The sequence below is a fragment of the Ascaphus truei genome, chromosome 20, assembly GCF_040206685.1.
Source record: "Ascaphus truei isolate aAscTru1 chromosome 20, aAscTru1.hap1, whole genome shotgun sequence".
Classification (NCBI taxonomy): Eukaryota; Metazoa; Chordata; class Amphibia; order Anura; family Ascaphidae; genus Ascaphus; species Ascaphus truei.
Window position 1 is genome coordinate 25,932,151 of NC_134502.1, and position 19,347 is coordinate 25,951,497.

Genomic DNA, 19,347 nt, shown 5'->3' on the forward strand with positions numbered 1-19,347 from the left:
GTCTCGTGGTGTATTGGGAAGACGTTTAATGATGGATTTCTCTTGGTGTATTGGGAAGAAGTTTATTGATGGATGTCTCGTGGTGTATTGGGAAGAAGTTTATTGATGGGTTTCTCTTGGTGTATTGGGAAGAAGTTTATTGATGGATGTCTCGTGGTGTATTGGGAATAAATTTATAGATAAGTTTCTTGTGGTGTATTGGAAAGAAGTTTATAGATTGGTTTCTCGTGGTGTATTGGGAAGAAGTTTATTGATGGGTTTCTCTGGATGTTTTGGGAAGAAGTTTATTGATGGATGTCTCGTGGTGTATTGGGAAGAAGTTTATTGATGGATGTCTCGTGGTGTATTGGGAATAAATTTATAGATAAGTTTCTTGTGGTGTATTGGAAAGAAGTTTATAGATTGGTTTCTCGTGGTGTATTGGGAAGAAGTTTATTGATGGGTTTCTCTGGATGTTTTGGGAAGAAGTTTATTGATGGATGTCTCGTGGTGTATTGGGAAGAAGTTTATTGATGGATGTCTCGTGGTGTATTGGGAAGAAGTTTATTGATGGGTTTCTCTGGATGTATTGGGAAGAAGTTTATTGATGGATGTCTCGTGGTGTATTGGGAAGTTTATTGATGGATGTCTCGTGGTGTATTGGGAAGTTTATTGATGGATGTCTCGTGGTGTATTGGGAAGAAGTTTATAGATAAGTTTCTTGTGGTGTATTGGGAAGAAGTTTATAGATGGGTTTCTCTTGGTGTATTGGGAAGAAGTTTATTGATGGATCGCTCTTGCTGTATTGGGAAGACGTTTATAGATGAGTTTCTCGTATTGTATTGGGAAGAAGTTTAATCGATGGGTTTCTCTTGGTGTATTGGGAAGTTTATTGATGGATCTCTCGTAGTGTATTGGGAAGAAGTTTATAGATTGGTTTCTCGTGGTGTATTGGGAAGTTTATTGATGATCTCTCGTAGTGTATTGGGAAGAAGTTTATAGATGGGTTTCACGTGGTGTATTGGGAAGTTTATTGATGGATCTCTCGTAGTGTATTGGGAAGAAGTTTATTGATGGGTTTCTCTTGGTGTATTGGGAAGAAGTTTATTGATGGATCTCTCGTAGTGTATTGGGAAGAAGTTTATTGATGGGTTTCTCTTGGTGTATTGGGAAGAAGTTTATTGATGGGTTTCTCTTGGTGTATTGGGAAGAAGTTTATTGATGGATCGCTCTTGCTGTATTGCGAAGATGTTTAATCGATGGGTTTCTCTTGGTGTATGACGACTCACTCTTGTCTTGCAGGGGTCAGGAAGTGTTTACCATTCCCCTTGTAGACACAGAAAGTTCTGCTCCGCTTCCTCAGTGTGACACACGGAGACGCTTGCCTTTTTCTGTGTGTTTCCTTTCTGGTCCCAGGGGAGTGGGAGGGGAAACGTAGCTCGTTTGGGATTATTCTGTAGTTGGAGGAAACTTTTTGGAACCAGAAAAGAGGTCTGCCGGGCTTTGTAAAGTTGCTCTGTGCTGGTCCCTGGTTTTGTTTCAGTTTGTGATATTGTTTAATGGACCTAAATGAGTATAATAGTGTGTACAAACCGTTCCTATTCTGGATCCAGGGTCATGTCTGGGGTATGAATGAACCCAGCTAGCTTCAACTCAGCCCTCTTTCCAAAGCACAACAAGTCCTGTATATTTTCTTCACTTTATTTAGGAAGGCATCAATAAAAACAGGCACTTGTGGATAAGATGTTTGTGTTGGAAAGGTGTATCTCTATGGATGCTTTGTAGTAAGGGCAGGTGAAAAGAATTGGCCTTGCCATAGGGGTGTAACATGAATGTACTCACTCTGCCAATGCCAGGAAGTAAAAGACAGTGGGTACTGCTTGTGACACAGGGATAGGGGTCAGGCCATACTAACTGTCAGCAGGGACAGGGGGGAATGGGAAAGCCCATTAACTTGGAGGACTGGAGATGTTGCCAGGGGAACCAGGGGTGTGACAGACTGGAAGGAAAAAAGGCAACATAATGTATCCATTCCATCTGCACTGGGAGTGAAACTGCAAGAAAGTAACATCCAAGTACAGCTAGCAAGCAGAACTGCCAAGGAAAGGGGGGGGGGGGGTGAAACAGGGAAGGCAGACAGGGGTATTTCTGTTCCATGACAGTTCCCAAACCCAACAGGTCTCTTCTTCACGTGTACAGAGCTTTTCTAACCTCACAGGTCTCTTCTTCACGTGTACAGAGCTTTTCTAACCTCACAGGTCTCTTCTTCACATGTACAGAGCTTTCCTAAACCTCACAGGTCTCTTCTTCACATGTACAGAGCTTTCCCAAACCTCACAGGTCTGTTATTCACGTGTACAGAGCTTTCCCAAACCTCACAGGTCTCTTCTTCACATGTACAGAGCTTTCCTAACCTCACAGGTCTCTTCTTCACGTGTACAGAGCTTTCTCAGCCTCACAGGTCTCTTCTTCACATGTACAGAGCTTTCCCAAACCTCACAGGTCTCTTCTTCACGTGTACAGAGCTTTCCCAAACCTTACAGTTCTCTTCTTCACGTGTACAAAGCTTTCCCAAACCTCACAGGTCTCTTCTTCACGTGTACAGAGCTTTCCTAACCTCACAGGTCTCTTCTTCACGTGTACAGAGCTTTCCCAAACCTCACAGGTCTCTTCTTCACGTGTACAGAGCTTTCCCAAACCTCACAGGTCTCTTCTTCACATGTACAGAGCTTTCCAAACCTCACAGGTCTCTTCTTCACGTGTACAGCTTTCCCAAACCTCACAGGTCTCTTCTTCACGTGTACAGAGCTTTCCCAAACCTCACAGGTCTCTTCTTCACGTGTACAGAGCTTTCCCAAACCTCACAGGTCTCTTCTTCACGTGTACAGAGCTTTCCCAAACCTCACAGGTACTATAGTTTGTTTTTTGTTTGCATTTCCTGAGCCCGGTATTTGCTAGAGCCGATCTGTGCCGCCTTCCCCCCGACCCCCCAACTTCCAGGTACACCCCAGCGTGGAGCGGGGGCGGTGGGGGGGGGGGGGGGAGAGAGGAGGGAGATTCCCCCGAGATCATGCAGCACATTCACCGGTTCATTAATGTTAAAAACTGAAAAATGGTGAATTTTAGATTGCGACCCCTTCGGGGGACCCCCTGCCTGCGATATTCCATGTGCAGCGTTTCGGACGCTGTCACCACGATATGGACTTATTATATAGCGGATTGCTTCACTCACCGGACACGGTCACCACGATATACTGCTGGGGGACGGAGATCTGGGGTTCAGGGGTCGGGGGTCCGGGGGTTCGCGGAGCCACCTGCAGCTCCGCCACGTACTGCTGCGCCGTGGCCTGCACTGGAGGGGGCGGGGCCTGGAGCTCCGTCACGTAAGCCTGCGTCGCCATGGCGGGCGCCGGAAGCCTCCCCTGCCCTGTGGGAGACAGCTGAGTCACAAAGATGGCGTCTACAGGGTACGGCAGACGTGAAACACAGCGCTCTGCGTGTCATTATATTGCTCCGCATGTTATAACATGGCACTGCGTGTTATTCTATCGCACACCTTATTATATATCGCTGCATGTTATTATATCGCATACCTTATTATATATCGCTGCATGTTATTATATCGCACACCTTATTATATATCGCTGCATGTTATTATATCGCACACCTTATTATATATCGCTGCATGTTATTATATCGCACACCTTATTATATATCGCTGCATGTTATTATATCGCACACCTTATTATATATCGCTGCATGTTATTATATCACACAGCTTATTATATATCGCTGCGTGTTATTCTATCGCACACCTTATTATATATCGCTGCATGTTATTATATCGCATACCTTATTATATATCGCTGCATGTTATTATATCGCACACCTTATTATATATCGCTGCATGTTATATATCGCACACCTTATTATATATCGCTGCATGTTATTATATCGCACACCTTATTATATAGCGATGCATGTTATTATATCGCACACCTTATTATATATCGCTGCATGTTATTATATCACACAGCTTATTATATATCGCTGCATGTTATTATATCACACACCTTATTATATATCGCTGCATGTTATTATATCGCACACCTTATTATATATCGCTGCATGTTATTATATCGCACACCTTATTATATATCGCTGCATGTTATTATATCGCACACTTTATTATATATCGCTGCGTGTTATTATATCACACACCTTATTATATATCGCTGCATGTTATTATATCGCACACCTTATTATATATCGCTGCATGTTATATCGCACACCTTATTATATATCGCTGCATGTTATTATATCGCACACCTTATTATATATCGCTGCATGTTATTATATCGCACACCTTATTATATATCGCTGCATGTTATTATATCGCACACCTTATTATATATCGCTGCATGTTATTATATCACACAGCTTATTATATATCGCTGCATGTTATTATATCGTACACCTTATTATATATCGCTGCATGTTATTATATCGCACACCTTATTATATATCGCTGCATGTTATTATATCGCACAGCTTATTATATATCGCTGCATGTTATTATATCGCACACCTTATTATATATCGCTGCATGTTATTATATCGCACACCTTATTATATATCGCTGCATGTTATTATATCGCACACCTTATTATATATCGCTGCATGTTATTATATCACACAGCTTATTATATATCGCTGCATGTTATTATATCGTACACCTTATTATATATCGCTGCATGTTATTATATCGCACACCTTATTATATATCGCTGCATGTTATTATATCACACAGCTTATTATATATCGCTGCATGTTATTATATCGCACACCTTATTATATATCGCTGCATGTTATTATATCGCACACCTTATTATATATCGCTGCATGTTATTATATCGCACACCTTATTATATATCGCTGCATGTTATTATATCGCACACCTTATTATATATCGCTGCATGTTATTATATCACACATCTTATTATATATCGCTGCATGTTATTATATCACACACCTTATTATATATCGCACACCTTATTATATATCGCTGCATGTTATTATATCGCACACCTTATTATATATCACTGCGTGTTATTATATCGCACACCTTATTATATATCGCTGCGTGTTATTATATCGCACACCTTATTATATATCACTGCATGTTATTATATCGCACACCTTATTATATATCACTGCATGTTATTATATCGCACACTTTATTATACATCACTGCGTGTTATTATATCGCACACCTTATTATATAGCGCTGCATGTTATTATATATCGCACACCTTATTATATATCGCTGCGTGTTATTATATCACACACCTTATTATATATCGCTGCGTGTTATTATATCGCACACCTTATTATATATCGCTGCGTGTTATTATATCACACACCTTATTATATATCGCTGCGTGTGATTATATCACACACCTTATTATATATCGCTGCATGTTATTATATCACACACCTTGTTATATATCGCTGCATGTTATTATATCGCACACCTTATTATATATCGCTGCATGTTATTATATCGCACACCTTATTATATATCGCTGCATGTTATATCGCACACCTTATTATATATCGCTGCGTGTTATTATATCACACACCTTATTATATATCGCACACCTTATTATATATCGCTGCATGTTATTATATCGCACACCTTATTATATATCACTGCGTGTTATTATATCGCACACCTTATTATATATCACTGCATGTTATTATATCGCACACTTTATTATATATCACTGCGTGTTATTATATCGCACACCTTATTATATAGCGCTGCATCTTATTATATCGCACACCTTATTATATATCGCTGCGTGTTATTATATCGCACACCTTATTATATATCGCTGCGTGTTATTATATCGCACACCTTATTATATATCGCTGCATGTTATTATATCGCACACCTTATTATATATCGCTGCATGTTATTATATCACACACCTTATTATATATCGCTGCATGTTATTATATCGCATACCTTATTATATATCGCTGCATGTTATTATATCGCATACCTTATTATATATCGCTGCGTGTTATTATATCGCACACCTTATTATATATCGCTGCGTGTTATTATATCACATACCTTATTATATATCGCTGCATGTTATTATATCGTACACCTTATTATATATCTCTGCATGTTATTACATCACACACCTTATTATATATCGCTGCGTGTTATTATATCGCACACCTTATTATATATCGCTGCATGTTATTCTATCACACACCTTATTATATATCGCTGCATGTTATTATATCGCACACCTTATTATATATCGCTGCATGTTATTATATCACACACCTTATTATATATCGCTGCGTGTTATTATATCACACACCTTATTATATATCGCTGCATGTTATTATATCGCACACCTTATTATATATCGCTGCATGTTATTATATCGCACACCTTATTATATATCGCTGCATGTTATTATATCGCACACCTTATTATATATCGCTGCGTGTTATTATATCACACACCTTATTATATATTGCTGCATGTTATTATATCGCACACCTTATTATATATCGCTGCATGTTATTATATCGCACACCTTATTATATATCGCTGCATGTTATTATATCGCACACCTTATTATATATCGCTGCGTGTTATTATATCACACACCTTATTATATATCGCTGCATGTTATTATATCGCACACCTTATTATATATCGCTGCATGTTATATCGCACACCTTATTATATATCGCTGCATGTTATTATATCGCACACCTTATTATATATCGCTGCATGTTATTATATCGCACACCTTATTATATATCGCTGCATGTTATTATATCGCACACCTTATTATATATCGCTGCATGTTATTATATCACACAGCTTATTATATATCGCTGCATGTTATTATATCGTACACCTTATTATATATCGCTGCATGTTATTATATCGCACACCTTATTATATATCGCTGCATGTTATTATATCACACAGCTTATTATATATCGCTGCATGTTATTATATCACACATCTTATTATATATCGCTGCATGTTATTATATCACACACCTTATTATATATCGCACACCTTATTATATATCGCTGCATGTTATTATATCGCACACCTTATTATATATCACTGCGTGTTATTATATCGCACACCTTATTATATATCGCTGCGTGTTATTATATCGCACACCTTATTATATATCACTGCATGTTATTATATCGCACACCTTATTATATATCACTGCATGTTATTATATCGCACACTTTATTATACATCACTGCGTGTTATTATATCGCACACCTTATTATATAGCGCTGCATGTTATTATATATCGCACACCTTATTATATATCGCTGCGTGTTATTATATCACACACCTTATTATATATCGCTGCGTGTTATTATATCGCACACCTTATTATATATCGCTGCGTGTTATTATATCACACACCTTATTATATATCGCTGCGTGTTATTATATCACACACCTTATTATATATCGCTGCATGTTATTATATCACACACCTTGTTATATATCGCTGCATGTTATTATATCGCACACCTTATTATATATCGCTGCATGTTATTATATCACACAGCTTATTATATATCGCTGCATGTTATTATATCGTACACCTTATTATATATCGCTGCATGTTATTATATCGCACACCTTATTATATATCGCTGCATGTTATTATATCACACAGCTTATTATATATCGCTGCATGTTATTATATCACACATCTTATTATATATCGCTGCATGTTATTATATCACACACCTTATTATATATCGCACACCTTATTATATATCGCTGCATGTTATTATATCGCACACCTTATTATATATCACTGCGTGTTATTATATCGCACACCTTATTATATATCGCTGCGTGTTATTATATCGCACACCTTATTATATATCACTGCATGTTATTATATCGCACACCTTATTATATATCACTGCATGTTATTATATCGCACACTTTATTATACATCACTGCGTGTTATTATATCGCACACCTTATTATATAGCGCTGCATGTTATTATATATCGCACACCTTATTATATATCGCTGCGTGTTATTATATCACACACCTTATTATATATCGCTGCGTGTTATTATATCGCACACCTTATTATATATCGCTGCGTGTTATTATATCACACACCTTATTATATATCGCTGCGTGTTATTATATCACACACCTTATTATATATCGCTGCATGTTATTATATCACACACCTTGTTATATATCGCTGCATGTTATTATATCGCACACCTTATTATATATCGCTGCATGTTATTATATCGCACACCTTATTATATATCGCTGCATGTTATATCGCACACCTTATTATATATCGCTGCGTGTTATTATATCACACACCTTATTATATATCGCACACCTTATTATATATCGCTGCATGTTATTATATCGCACACCTTATTATATATCACTGCGTGTTATTATATCGCACACCTTATTATATATCACTGCATGTTATTATATCGCACACTTTATTATATATCACTGCGTGTTATTATATCGCACACCTTATTATATAGCGCTGCATGTTATTATATCGCACACCTTATTATATATCGCTGCGTGTTATTATATCGCACACCTTATTATATATCGCTGCGTGTTATTATATCGCACACCTTATTATATATCGCTGCATGTTATTATATCGCACACCTTATTATATATCGCTGCATGTTATTATATCACACACCTTATTATATATCGCTGCATGTTATTATATCACACACCTTATTATATATCGCTGCATGTTATTATATCGCATACCTTATTATATATCACTGCATGTTATTATATCGCACACCTTATTATATATCGCTGCGTGTTATTATATCACATACCTTATTATATATCGCTGCATGTTATTATATCGTACACCTTATTATATATCTCTGCATGTTATTACATCACACACCTTATTATATATCGCTGCGTGTTATTATATCGCACACCTTATTATATATCGCTGCATGTTATTCTATCACACACCTTATTATATATCGCTGCATGTTATTATATCGCACACCTTATTATATATCGCTGCATGTTATTATATCACACACCTTATTATATATCGCTGCGTGTTATTACATCGCACACCTTATTATATATCGCTGCATGTTATTATATCGCACACCTTATTATATATCGCTGCATGTTATTATATCGCACACCTTATTATATATCGCTGCGTGTTATTATATCACACACCTTATTATATATCGCTGCGTGTTATTATATCGCACACCTTATTATATATCGCTGCATGTTATATCGCACACCTTATTATATATCGCTGCGTGTTATTATATCGCACACCTTATTATATATCGCTGCGTTATTATATCGCACACCTTATTATATATCGCTGCATGTTATTATATCGCACACCTTATTATATATCGCTGCATGTTATTATATCGCACACCTTATTATATAGCGATGCATGTTATTATATCGCATACCTTATTATATATCACTGCATGTTATTATATCGCACACCTTATTATATATCGCTGCATGTTATTATATCACACACCTTATTATATATCGCTGCATGTTATTATATCGCACACCTTATTATATATCGCTGCATGTTATTATATCACACACCTTATTATATATCGCACACCTTATTATATATCGCTGCATGTTATTATATCGCACACCTTATTATATATCACTGCGTGTTATTATATCGCACACCTTATTATATATCGCTGCGTGTTATTATATCGCACACCTTATTATATATCACTGCATGTTATTATATCGCACACCTTATTATATATCACTGCATGTTATTATATCGCACACCTTATTATATATCACTGCGTTTTATTTTATCACACACCTTATTATATATCGCTGCGTGTTATTATATCGCACACCTTATTATATATCGCTGCATGTTATATCGCACACCTTATTATATATCGATGCGTGTTATTATATCGCACACCTTATTATATATCGCTGCGTTATTATATCGCACACCTTATTATATAGCGATGCATGTTATTATATCGCATACCTTATTATATATCACTGCATGTTATTATATCGCACACCTTATTATATATCGCTGCATGTTATTATATCACACACCTTATTATATATCGCTGCATGTTATTATATCGCACACCTTATTATATATCGCTGCGTGTTATTCTATCGCACACCTTATTATATATCGCTGCGTGTTATTATATCACACACCTTATTATATATCGCTGCGCGTTATTCTATCGCACACCTTATTATATATCGCTGCGTGTTATTATATCGCACACCTTATTATATATCGCTGCGTGTTATTATATCACACACCTTATTATATATCGCTGCGTGTTATTATATCGCACACCTTATTATATATCGCTGCGTGTTATTATATCGCACACCTTATTATATATCGCTGCATGTTATTATATCGCACACCTTATTATATATCGCTGCATGTTATATCGCACACCTTATTATATATCGCTGCGTGTTATTATATCACACACCTCATTATATATCGCACACCTTATTATATATCGCTGCATGTTATTATATCGCACACCTTATTATATATCACTGCGTGTTATTATATCGCACACCTTATTATATATCACTGCATGTTATTATATCGCACACTTTATTATATATCACTGCGTGTTATTATATCGCACACCTTATTATATAGCGCTGCATGTTATTATATCGTACACCTTATTATATATCGCTGCGTGTTATTATATCGCACACCTTATTATATATCGCTGCGTGTTATTATATCGCACACCTTATTATATATCGCTGCGTGTTATTATATCGCACACCTTATTATATATCGCTGCATGTTATTATATCGCACACCTTATTATATATCGCTGCATGTTATTATATCACACACCTTATTATATATCGCTGCATGTTATTATATCGCATACCTTATTATATATCACTGCATGTTATTATATCGCACACCTTATTATATATCGCTGCGTGTTATTATATCACATACCTTATTATATATCGCTGCATGTTATTATATCACACACCTTATCATATATCACTGCATGTTATTATATCGCACACCTTATTATATATCGCTGCGTGTTATTATATCGCACACCTTATTATATAGCGCTGCATGTTATTATATCGCACACCTTATTATATATCGCTGCGTGTTATTATATCACATCCTTTATTATATATCGCTGCATGTTATTATATCGTACACCTTATTATATATCTCTGCATGTTATTACATCACACACCTTATTATATATCGCTGCGTGTTATTATATCGCACACCTTATTATATATCGCTGCATGTTATTCTATCACACACCTTATTATATATCGCTGCGTGTTATTACATCGCACACCTTATTATATATCACTGCATGTTATTATATCGCACACCTTATTATATATCGCTGCATGTTATTATATCGCACACCTTATTATATATCGCTGCATGTTATTATATCGCACACCTTATTATATATCGCTGCATGTTATTATATCGCACACCTTATTATATATCGCTGTGTGTTATTATATCACACACCTTATTATATATCGCTGCGTGTTATTATATCGCACACCTTATTATATATCGCTGCATGTTATATCGCACACCTTATTATATATCGCTGCGTGTTATTATATCGCACACCTTATTATATATCGCTGCGTTATTATATCGCACACCTTATTATATATCGCTGCATGTTATTATATCGCACACCTTATTATATATCGCTGCATGTTATTATATCGCACACCTTATTATATAGCGATGCATGTTATTATATCGCATACCTTATTATATATCACTGCATGTTATTATATCGCACACCTTATTATATATCACACACCTTATTATATATCGCTGCATGTTATTATATCGCACACCTTATTATATATCGCTGCATGTTATTATATCACACACCTTATTATATATCGCACACCTTATTATATATCGCTGCATGTTATTATATCGCACACCTTATTATATATCACTGCGTGTTATTATATCGCACACCTTATTATATATCGCTGCGTGTTATTATATCGCACACCTTATTATATATCACTGCATGTTATTATATCGCACACCTTATTATATATCACTGCATGTTATTATATCGCACACCTTATTATATATCACTGCATGTTATTATATCGCACACCTTATTATATATCGCTGCGTTTTATTTTATCACACACCTTATTATATATCGCTGCGTGTTATTATATCGCACACCTTATTATATATCGCTGCATGTTATATCGCACACCTTATTATATATCGATGCGTGTTATTATATCGCACACCTTATTATATATCGCTGCGTTATTATATCGCACACCTTATTATATAGCGATGCATGTTATTATATCGCATACCTTATTATATATCACTGCATGTTATTATATCGCACACCTTATTATATATCGCTGCATGTTATTATATCACACACCTTATTATATATCGCTGCATGTTATTATATCGCACACCTTATTATATATCGCTGCATGTTATTATATCACACACCTTATTATATATCGCTGCGTGTTATTATATCACACACCTTATTATATATCGCTGCGTGTTATTATATCACACACCTTATTATATATCGCTGCGTGTTATTATATCGCACACCTTATTATATATCGCTGCGTGTTATTCTATCGCACACCTTATTATATATCGCTGCGTGTTATTATATCACACACCTTATTATATATCGCTGCGTGTTATTCTATCGCACACCTTATTATATATCGCTGCGTGTTATTATATCGCACACCTTATTATATATCGCTGCGTGTTATTATATCACACACCTTATTATATATCGCTGCGTGTTATTATATCGCATACCTTATTATATATCGCTGCATGTTATATCGCACACCTTATTATATATCGCTGCGTGTTATTATATCGCACACCTTATTATATATCGCTGCGTTATTATATCGCACACCTTATTATATATCGCTGCATGTTATTATATCGCACACCTTATTATATATCGCTGCATGTTATTATATCGCACACCTTATTATATAGCGATGCATGTTATTATATCGCATACCTTATTATATATCACTGCATGTTATTATATCGCACACCTTATTATATATCGCTGCATGTTATTATATCACACACCTTATTATATATCGCTGCATGTTATTATATCGCACACCTTATTATATATCGCTGCATGTTATTATATCACACACCTTATTATATATCGCACACCTTATTATATATCGCTGCATGTTATTATATCGCACACCTTATTATATATCACTGCGTGTTATTATATCGCACACCTTAATATATATCGCTGCGTGTTATTATATTGCACACCTTATTATATATCACTGCATGTTATTATATCGCACACCTTATTATATATCGCTGCGTTTTATTTTATCACACACCTTATTATATATCGCTGCGTGTTATTATATCGCACACCTTATTATATATCGCTGCATGTTATATCGCACACCTTATTATATATCGATGCGTGTTATTATATCGCACACCTTATTATATATCGCTGCGTTATTATATCGCACACCTTATTATATAGCGATGCATGTTATTATATCGCATACCTTATTATATATCACTGCATGTTATTATATCGCACACCTTATTATATATCGCTGCATGTTATTATATCACACACCTTATTATATATCGCTGCATGTTATTATATCGCACACCTTATTATATATCGCTGCATGTTATTATATCACACACCTTATTATATATCGCACACCTTATTATATATCGCTGCATGTTATTATATCGCACACCTTATTATATATCGCTGCATGTTATTATATCGCACACCTTATTATATATCGCTGCATGTTATTATATCGCACACCTTATTACATATCGCTGCGTGTTATTATATCGCACACCTTATTATATATCGCTGCATGTTATTATATCGCACACCTTATTATATATCGCTGCATGTTATTATATCGCACACCTTATTATATATCGCTGCATGTTATTATATCACACACCTTATTATATATCGCTGCGTGTTATTATATCGCACACCTTATTATATATCGCTGCGTGTTATTCTATCGCACACCTTATTATATATCGCTGCGTGTTATTATATCGCACACCTTATTATATATCGCTGCGTGTTATTATATCGCACACCTTATTATATATCGCTGCATGTTATTATATCGCACACCTTATTATATATCGCTGCGTGTTATTATATCGCACACCTTATTATATATCGCTGCGTGTTATTATATCGCACACCTTATTATATATCGCTGCGTGTTATTATATCGCACACCTTATTATATATCGCTGCGTGTTATTATATCGCACACCTTATTATATATCGCTGCGTGTTATTCTATCGCACACCTTATTATATATCGCTGCGTGTTATTCTATCGCACACCTTATTATATATCGCTGCGTGTTATTATATCGCACACCTTATTATATATCGCTGCGTGTTATTATATCGCACACCTTATTATATATCGCTGCATGTTATTATATCGCACACCTTATTATATATCGCTGCCTGTTATTATATCGCACACCTTATTATATATCGCTGCCTGTTATTATATCGCACACCTTATTATATATCGCTGCATGTTATTATATCGCACACCTTATTATATATCGCTGCATGTTATTATATCGCACACCTTATTATATATCGCTGCGTGTTATTATATCACACACCTTATTATATATCGCTGCATGTTATTATATCGCATACCTTATTATATATCGCTGCATGTTATTATATCGCACACCTTATTATATATCACTGCATGTTATTATATCGTACACCTTATTATATAGCGCTGCATGTTATTATATCGCACACCTTATTATATATCGCTGCATGTTATTATATCACACACCTTATTATATATCGCTGCATGTTATTATATCACACACCTTATTATATATCGCTGCATGTTATTATATCGCACACCTTATTATATATCGCTGCATGTTATTATATCGCACACCTTATTATATATCGCTGCATGTTATATATCGCACACCTTATTATATATCGCTGCATGTTATTATATCGCACACCTTATTATATATCGCTGCATGTTATATATCGCACACCTTATTATATATTGCTGCATGTTATTATATCGCACACCTTATTATATATCGCTGCATGTTATTATATCGCACACCTTATTATATATCGCTGCATGTTATTATATCGCACACCTTATAATATATTGCTGCATGTTATTATATCGCACACCTTATTATATATCGCTGCGTGTTATTATATCGCACACCTTATTATATATCACTGCATGTTATTGTATCGCACACCTTATTATATATCGCTGCATGTTATTATATCACACACCTTATTATATATCGCTGCATGTTATATATCGCACACCTTATTATATATCGCACAACTTATTATATATCACACACCTTATTATATATCGCTGCATGTTATTATATCACACACCTTATTATATATCGCTGCATGTTATTATATCACACACCTTATTATATATCGCTGCATGTTATTATATCACACACCTTATTATATATCGCTGCATGTTATTATATCGCACACCTTATTATATATCGCTGCGTGTTATTATATCACACACCTTATTATATATCGCTGCGTGTTATTATATCACACACCTTATTAAATATCGCTGCATGTTATTATATCGCACACCTTATTATATATCGCTGCGTTATTATATCGCACACCTTATTATATATCGCTGCGTGTTATTATATCACACACCTTATTATATATCGCTGCATGTTATCATATCGCACACCTTATTATATATCGCTGCGTGTTATTATATCGCACACCTTATTATATATCGCTGCGTGTTATTATATCGCACACCTTATTATATATCGCTGCATGTTATATCGCACACCTTATTATATATCGCTGCATGTTATTATATCGCACACCTTATTATATAGCGATGCATGTTATTATATCACACACCTTATTATATATCGCTGCATGTTATTATATCACACAGCTTATTATATATCGCTGCGTGTTATTATATCACACACCTTATTATATATCGCTGCATGTTATTATATCACACACCTTATTATATATCGCTGCATGTTATTATATCGCACACCTTATTATATATCGCTGCATGTTATTATATCGCACACCTTATTATATATCGCTGCATGTTATTATATCGCACACATTATTATATATCGCTACATGTTATTATATCGCACACCTTATTATATATCGCTGCATGTTATTATATCGCACACCTTATTATATATCACTGTGTGTTATTATATCACACACCTTATTATATATCGCTGCGTGTTATTATATCGCACACCTTATTATATATCGCTGCGTGTTATTATATCACACACCTTATTATATATCGCTGCATGTTATTATATCACATACCTTATTATATATATCACTGTGTGTTATTATATAGCGACATTTTTAAAGTGTTCAGTTATTCGGGTACGAAGAGCGGCATTGATTACTATTATTAATTATTAAAGTGTTAATTGCAGCAAAAATGAAATTACAAATTAAATAAATAAAATAATGACAACGCGGAAATTAAATAATTGCAACTAATTAACGCAAAAAAATAAGAAATAATTACAAATGATTCATGCAGAAATGTTTAAAAAAAAATACTAATTAAAGTAGAAATTAAATGACAAAATAGTAATTACCACAGAAATTAAATAATTACAAATCAAACACACTCAAATCATTACTAATTGTAATTAATAGTTCTTATTGATGCAGAAATTAATTAAATGACCTTTGGAAAAAAAAACATTATAATAGAATAATAAGATAAAACTTTAAAAAAAAAAAAGATAAAACTTAAAAACTTTGAAAAAAATAAAGGTAAATTAATATTAATGATGAAATAAAACATGTTGTTGCTATCTCCCAGAAACCCCTTCCCCAACTTTCTCTCACTTGGTTTCTTCCACTTCCCCGCCCCTCCCCAACTTTCTCTCACTTGGTATCTTCCACGTCCCCCTCCTCCCCAACTTTCTCTCACTTGGTTTCTTCCACTTCCCCCCCAACTTTCTCTCACTTGGTTTCTTCCACTTCCCCGCCCCTCCCCAACTTTCTCTCACTTGGTATCTTCCACGTCCCCCTCCTCCCCAACTTTCTCTCACTTGGTTTCTTCCACTTCCCCCCCAACTTTCTCTCACTTGGTTTCTTCCACTTCCCCGCCCCTCCCCAACTTTCTCTCACTTGGTATCTTCCACAGCCCCCTCCTCCCCAACTTTCTCTCACTTGGTATCTTCCACAGCCCCCTCCTCCCCAACTTTCTCTCACTTGGTATCTTCCACTTCCCCCTCCTCCTCAACATTTCCCTCACTTGGTATCTCTCACTTCCACCCCAACTTTCTCTCACTTGGAATCTTTCACTGCTCCTCCCCAACCTTTTCTCACTTGGTATCTTCCACTTCCCCCTCGTCCCCAACTTTCTCTCACTTGGCATCTTCCACGTCCCCCTCCTCCCCAACTTTCTCTCACTTGGTATCTTCCACTAACCCCCTCCTCCCCAACTTTCTCTCACTTGGAATCTTTCGCTTTCCCCTCCCCCCCATCTTTCTCTCACTTGGTATCTTCCACTTCCCCCTCCCCCCAACTTTCTCTCACTTGGAATCTTCCACTTCCCCCTCCTCCCCAACTTTCTCTCACTTGGTATCTCCCCCTTCCCAACTTTCTCACTTGGTATCTCCCACTTCCCCCCTCGCTCTCTCTTGGTATCTCCCGCTCCAACTCAACCAACCGCCGCGCCTGTCTCCATGACGACGGTGCCGCCTCCCCTCTGAGTTTCCATGGCGACCGGTTCTCCCCCCCCCTTCTCTCTCCCCTCAGGTGCCGCCATTTTGAGAAAGGACGGACCGCTCGACGCCCATTTGACGTCGTCATAACGACCGAGGGCGCCTGGCCCGGTTCAAAGACATTCCCCCCCATCCCTGGTTACCCCCACACGCACTCACGGGAAGGGACGCGGCTTCACGTCGCCTTTCTGGGACCCCCTCCCCCGGTTATAACGGGAGGGGGGGCGGGATAAGGCGCCGGGTGTGCGGTATGGGGGAGGGGAGGGAGGAGGTCCCGGGGTCCCGCGCTGGATTTTGTTGTTGTTGATTCCCGTTGCCGGGGTTTCTTGTCGCCACGACTACCGTGGCTATGGCGCGCCGTCCCCTCACCCTGGGCAACTGTTGCTAGCCACCTCCTCTCTCGCTGCGTCGTCGGCGAAACCGATTGGTCGGGAAGGAAAGGGGGCGAAAGACGATTGGCCAGCGGCGGTGTCAGTCAACGCCGGGGCTCGCTTGTTTTGATTGGTGGCCAAAGCGGCGTCTGTCAAAGTGTTGAGGAGGGGTTGAAGCGACGCCTGTGATTGGACGGAATCCTTGTCATTGAAGGGAAGGACGGTTGCCATTGGGTCGCTGTCTCAGCGCGCGCCGTTTCTCCCCTCCTCCTTCCCGCTCCTGATGGCTGGCGGCTTCACCTGTCAGATGCTGGTTGCGTGAGCAGCTGTCAGTCACGTGGAGACCCCGCCTCTTTACGCAGGGGTTTCTGGGATGTGTAGTTTTTTTTTGCCTTGCAATCAAGGGAGCTAGAGTGCAGGCCTTAGCAACAGAGCTGGGCCGAGGATGGGGATTTAAAATGGCAGCTCAGTTGTTACAGTGTAATGAGTGGGAATAAACAGCTGTGCTGTGTATTATTCGGACTTATTTGCATGTACTCATAGAGGCCTGAAGGAGAAGTAGCGATAACCTTCCCCAATATAACCTGTTAGATTGTAAGCTCTTCGGGGCAGGGACTCCTTTTCCAAAATGTTACTTTTGTGTCTGTTTCCATGATGGTTTATATGTATTACTTGTTATTTACATGATTGTCACGTGTGTTACTGCGGTGAAGCGCTGTGTACATGAACGGCGCGATATAAATAAAGACACGCATAACCGTTGATCACTTGTCAAATCAGCCATTGAGCGTTAAGCTGGGGGAAGGCTTTGAGGTTCAACCAATGGGAGACGGGCAGGGCGGCACTACACGGCACTCACACACCGGCAACAATAGGTACAGGACATACAAAATAGGTGTTAACTGTTAACAGGAACAATAACAGTATTAATCCACAAGATTGGATCTGGTGTCTCTGCTAACGTTAGGGTGACCCGCTT

General features: G+C 37.0%; 1 protein-coding gene across 8 annotated transcripts in view; it reads right to left on the reverse strand.

Annotated features, from left to right (window-relative positions):
• Nucleotides 1-18,647, reverse strand: part of RFX1 (regulatory factor X1) — a 114,297-nt gene extending 95,650 nt beyond the window's left edge. For 3 of the 8 annotated variants that reach the window (XM_075577522.1, XM_075577521.1, XM_075577518.1), the window contains exons 1-2: nt 18,157-18,647; nt 3,212-3,406 (exon numbers count right to left, since the gene is read on the reverse strand). In XM_075577522.1, coding sequence (XP_075433637.1) covers nt 3,212-3,380 — 169 coding nt within the window. In that variant the 5' untranslated portion in view covers nt 3,381-3,406; nt 18,157-18,647. The remainder of the gene's footprint in view (nt 1-3,211; nt 3,407-18,156) is intronic. The other 5 variants (XM_075577520.1, XM_075577519.1, XM_075577516.1 and 2 more) reach the window with 3 other exon arrangements.
• Between the last annotated feature and the right edge of the window lie 700 nt (nt 18,648-19,347).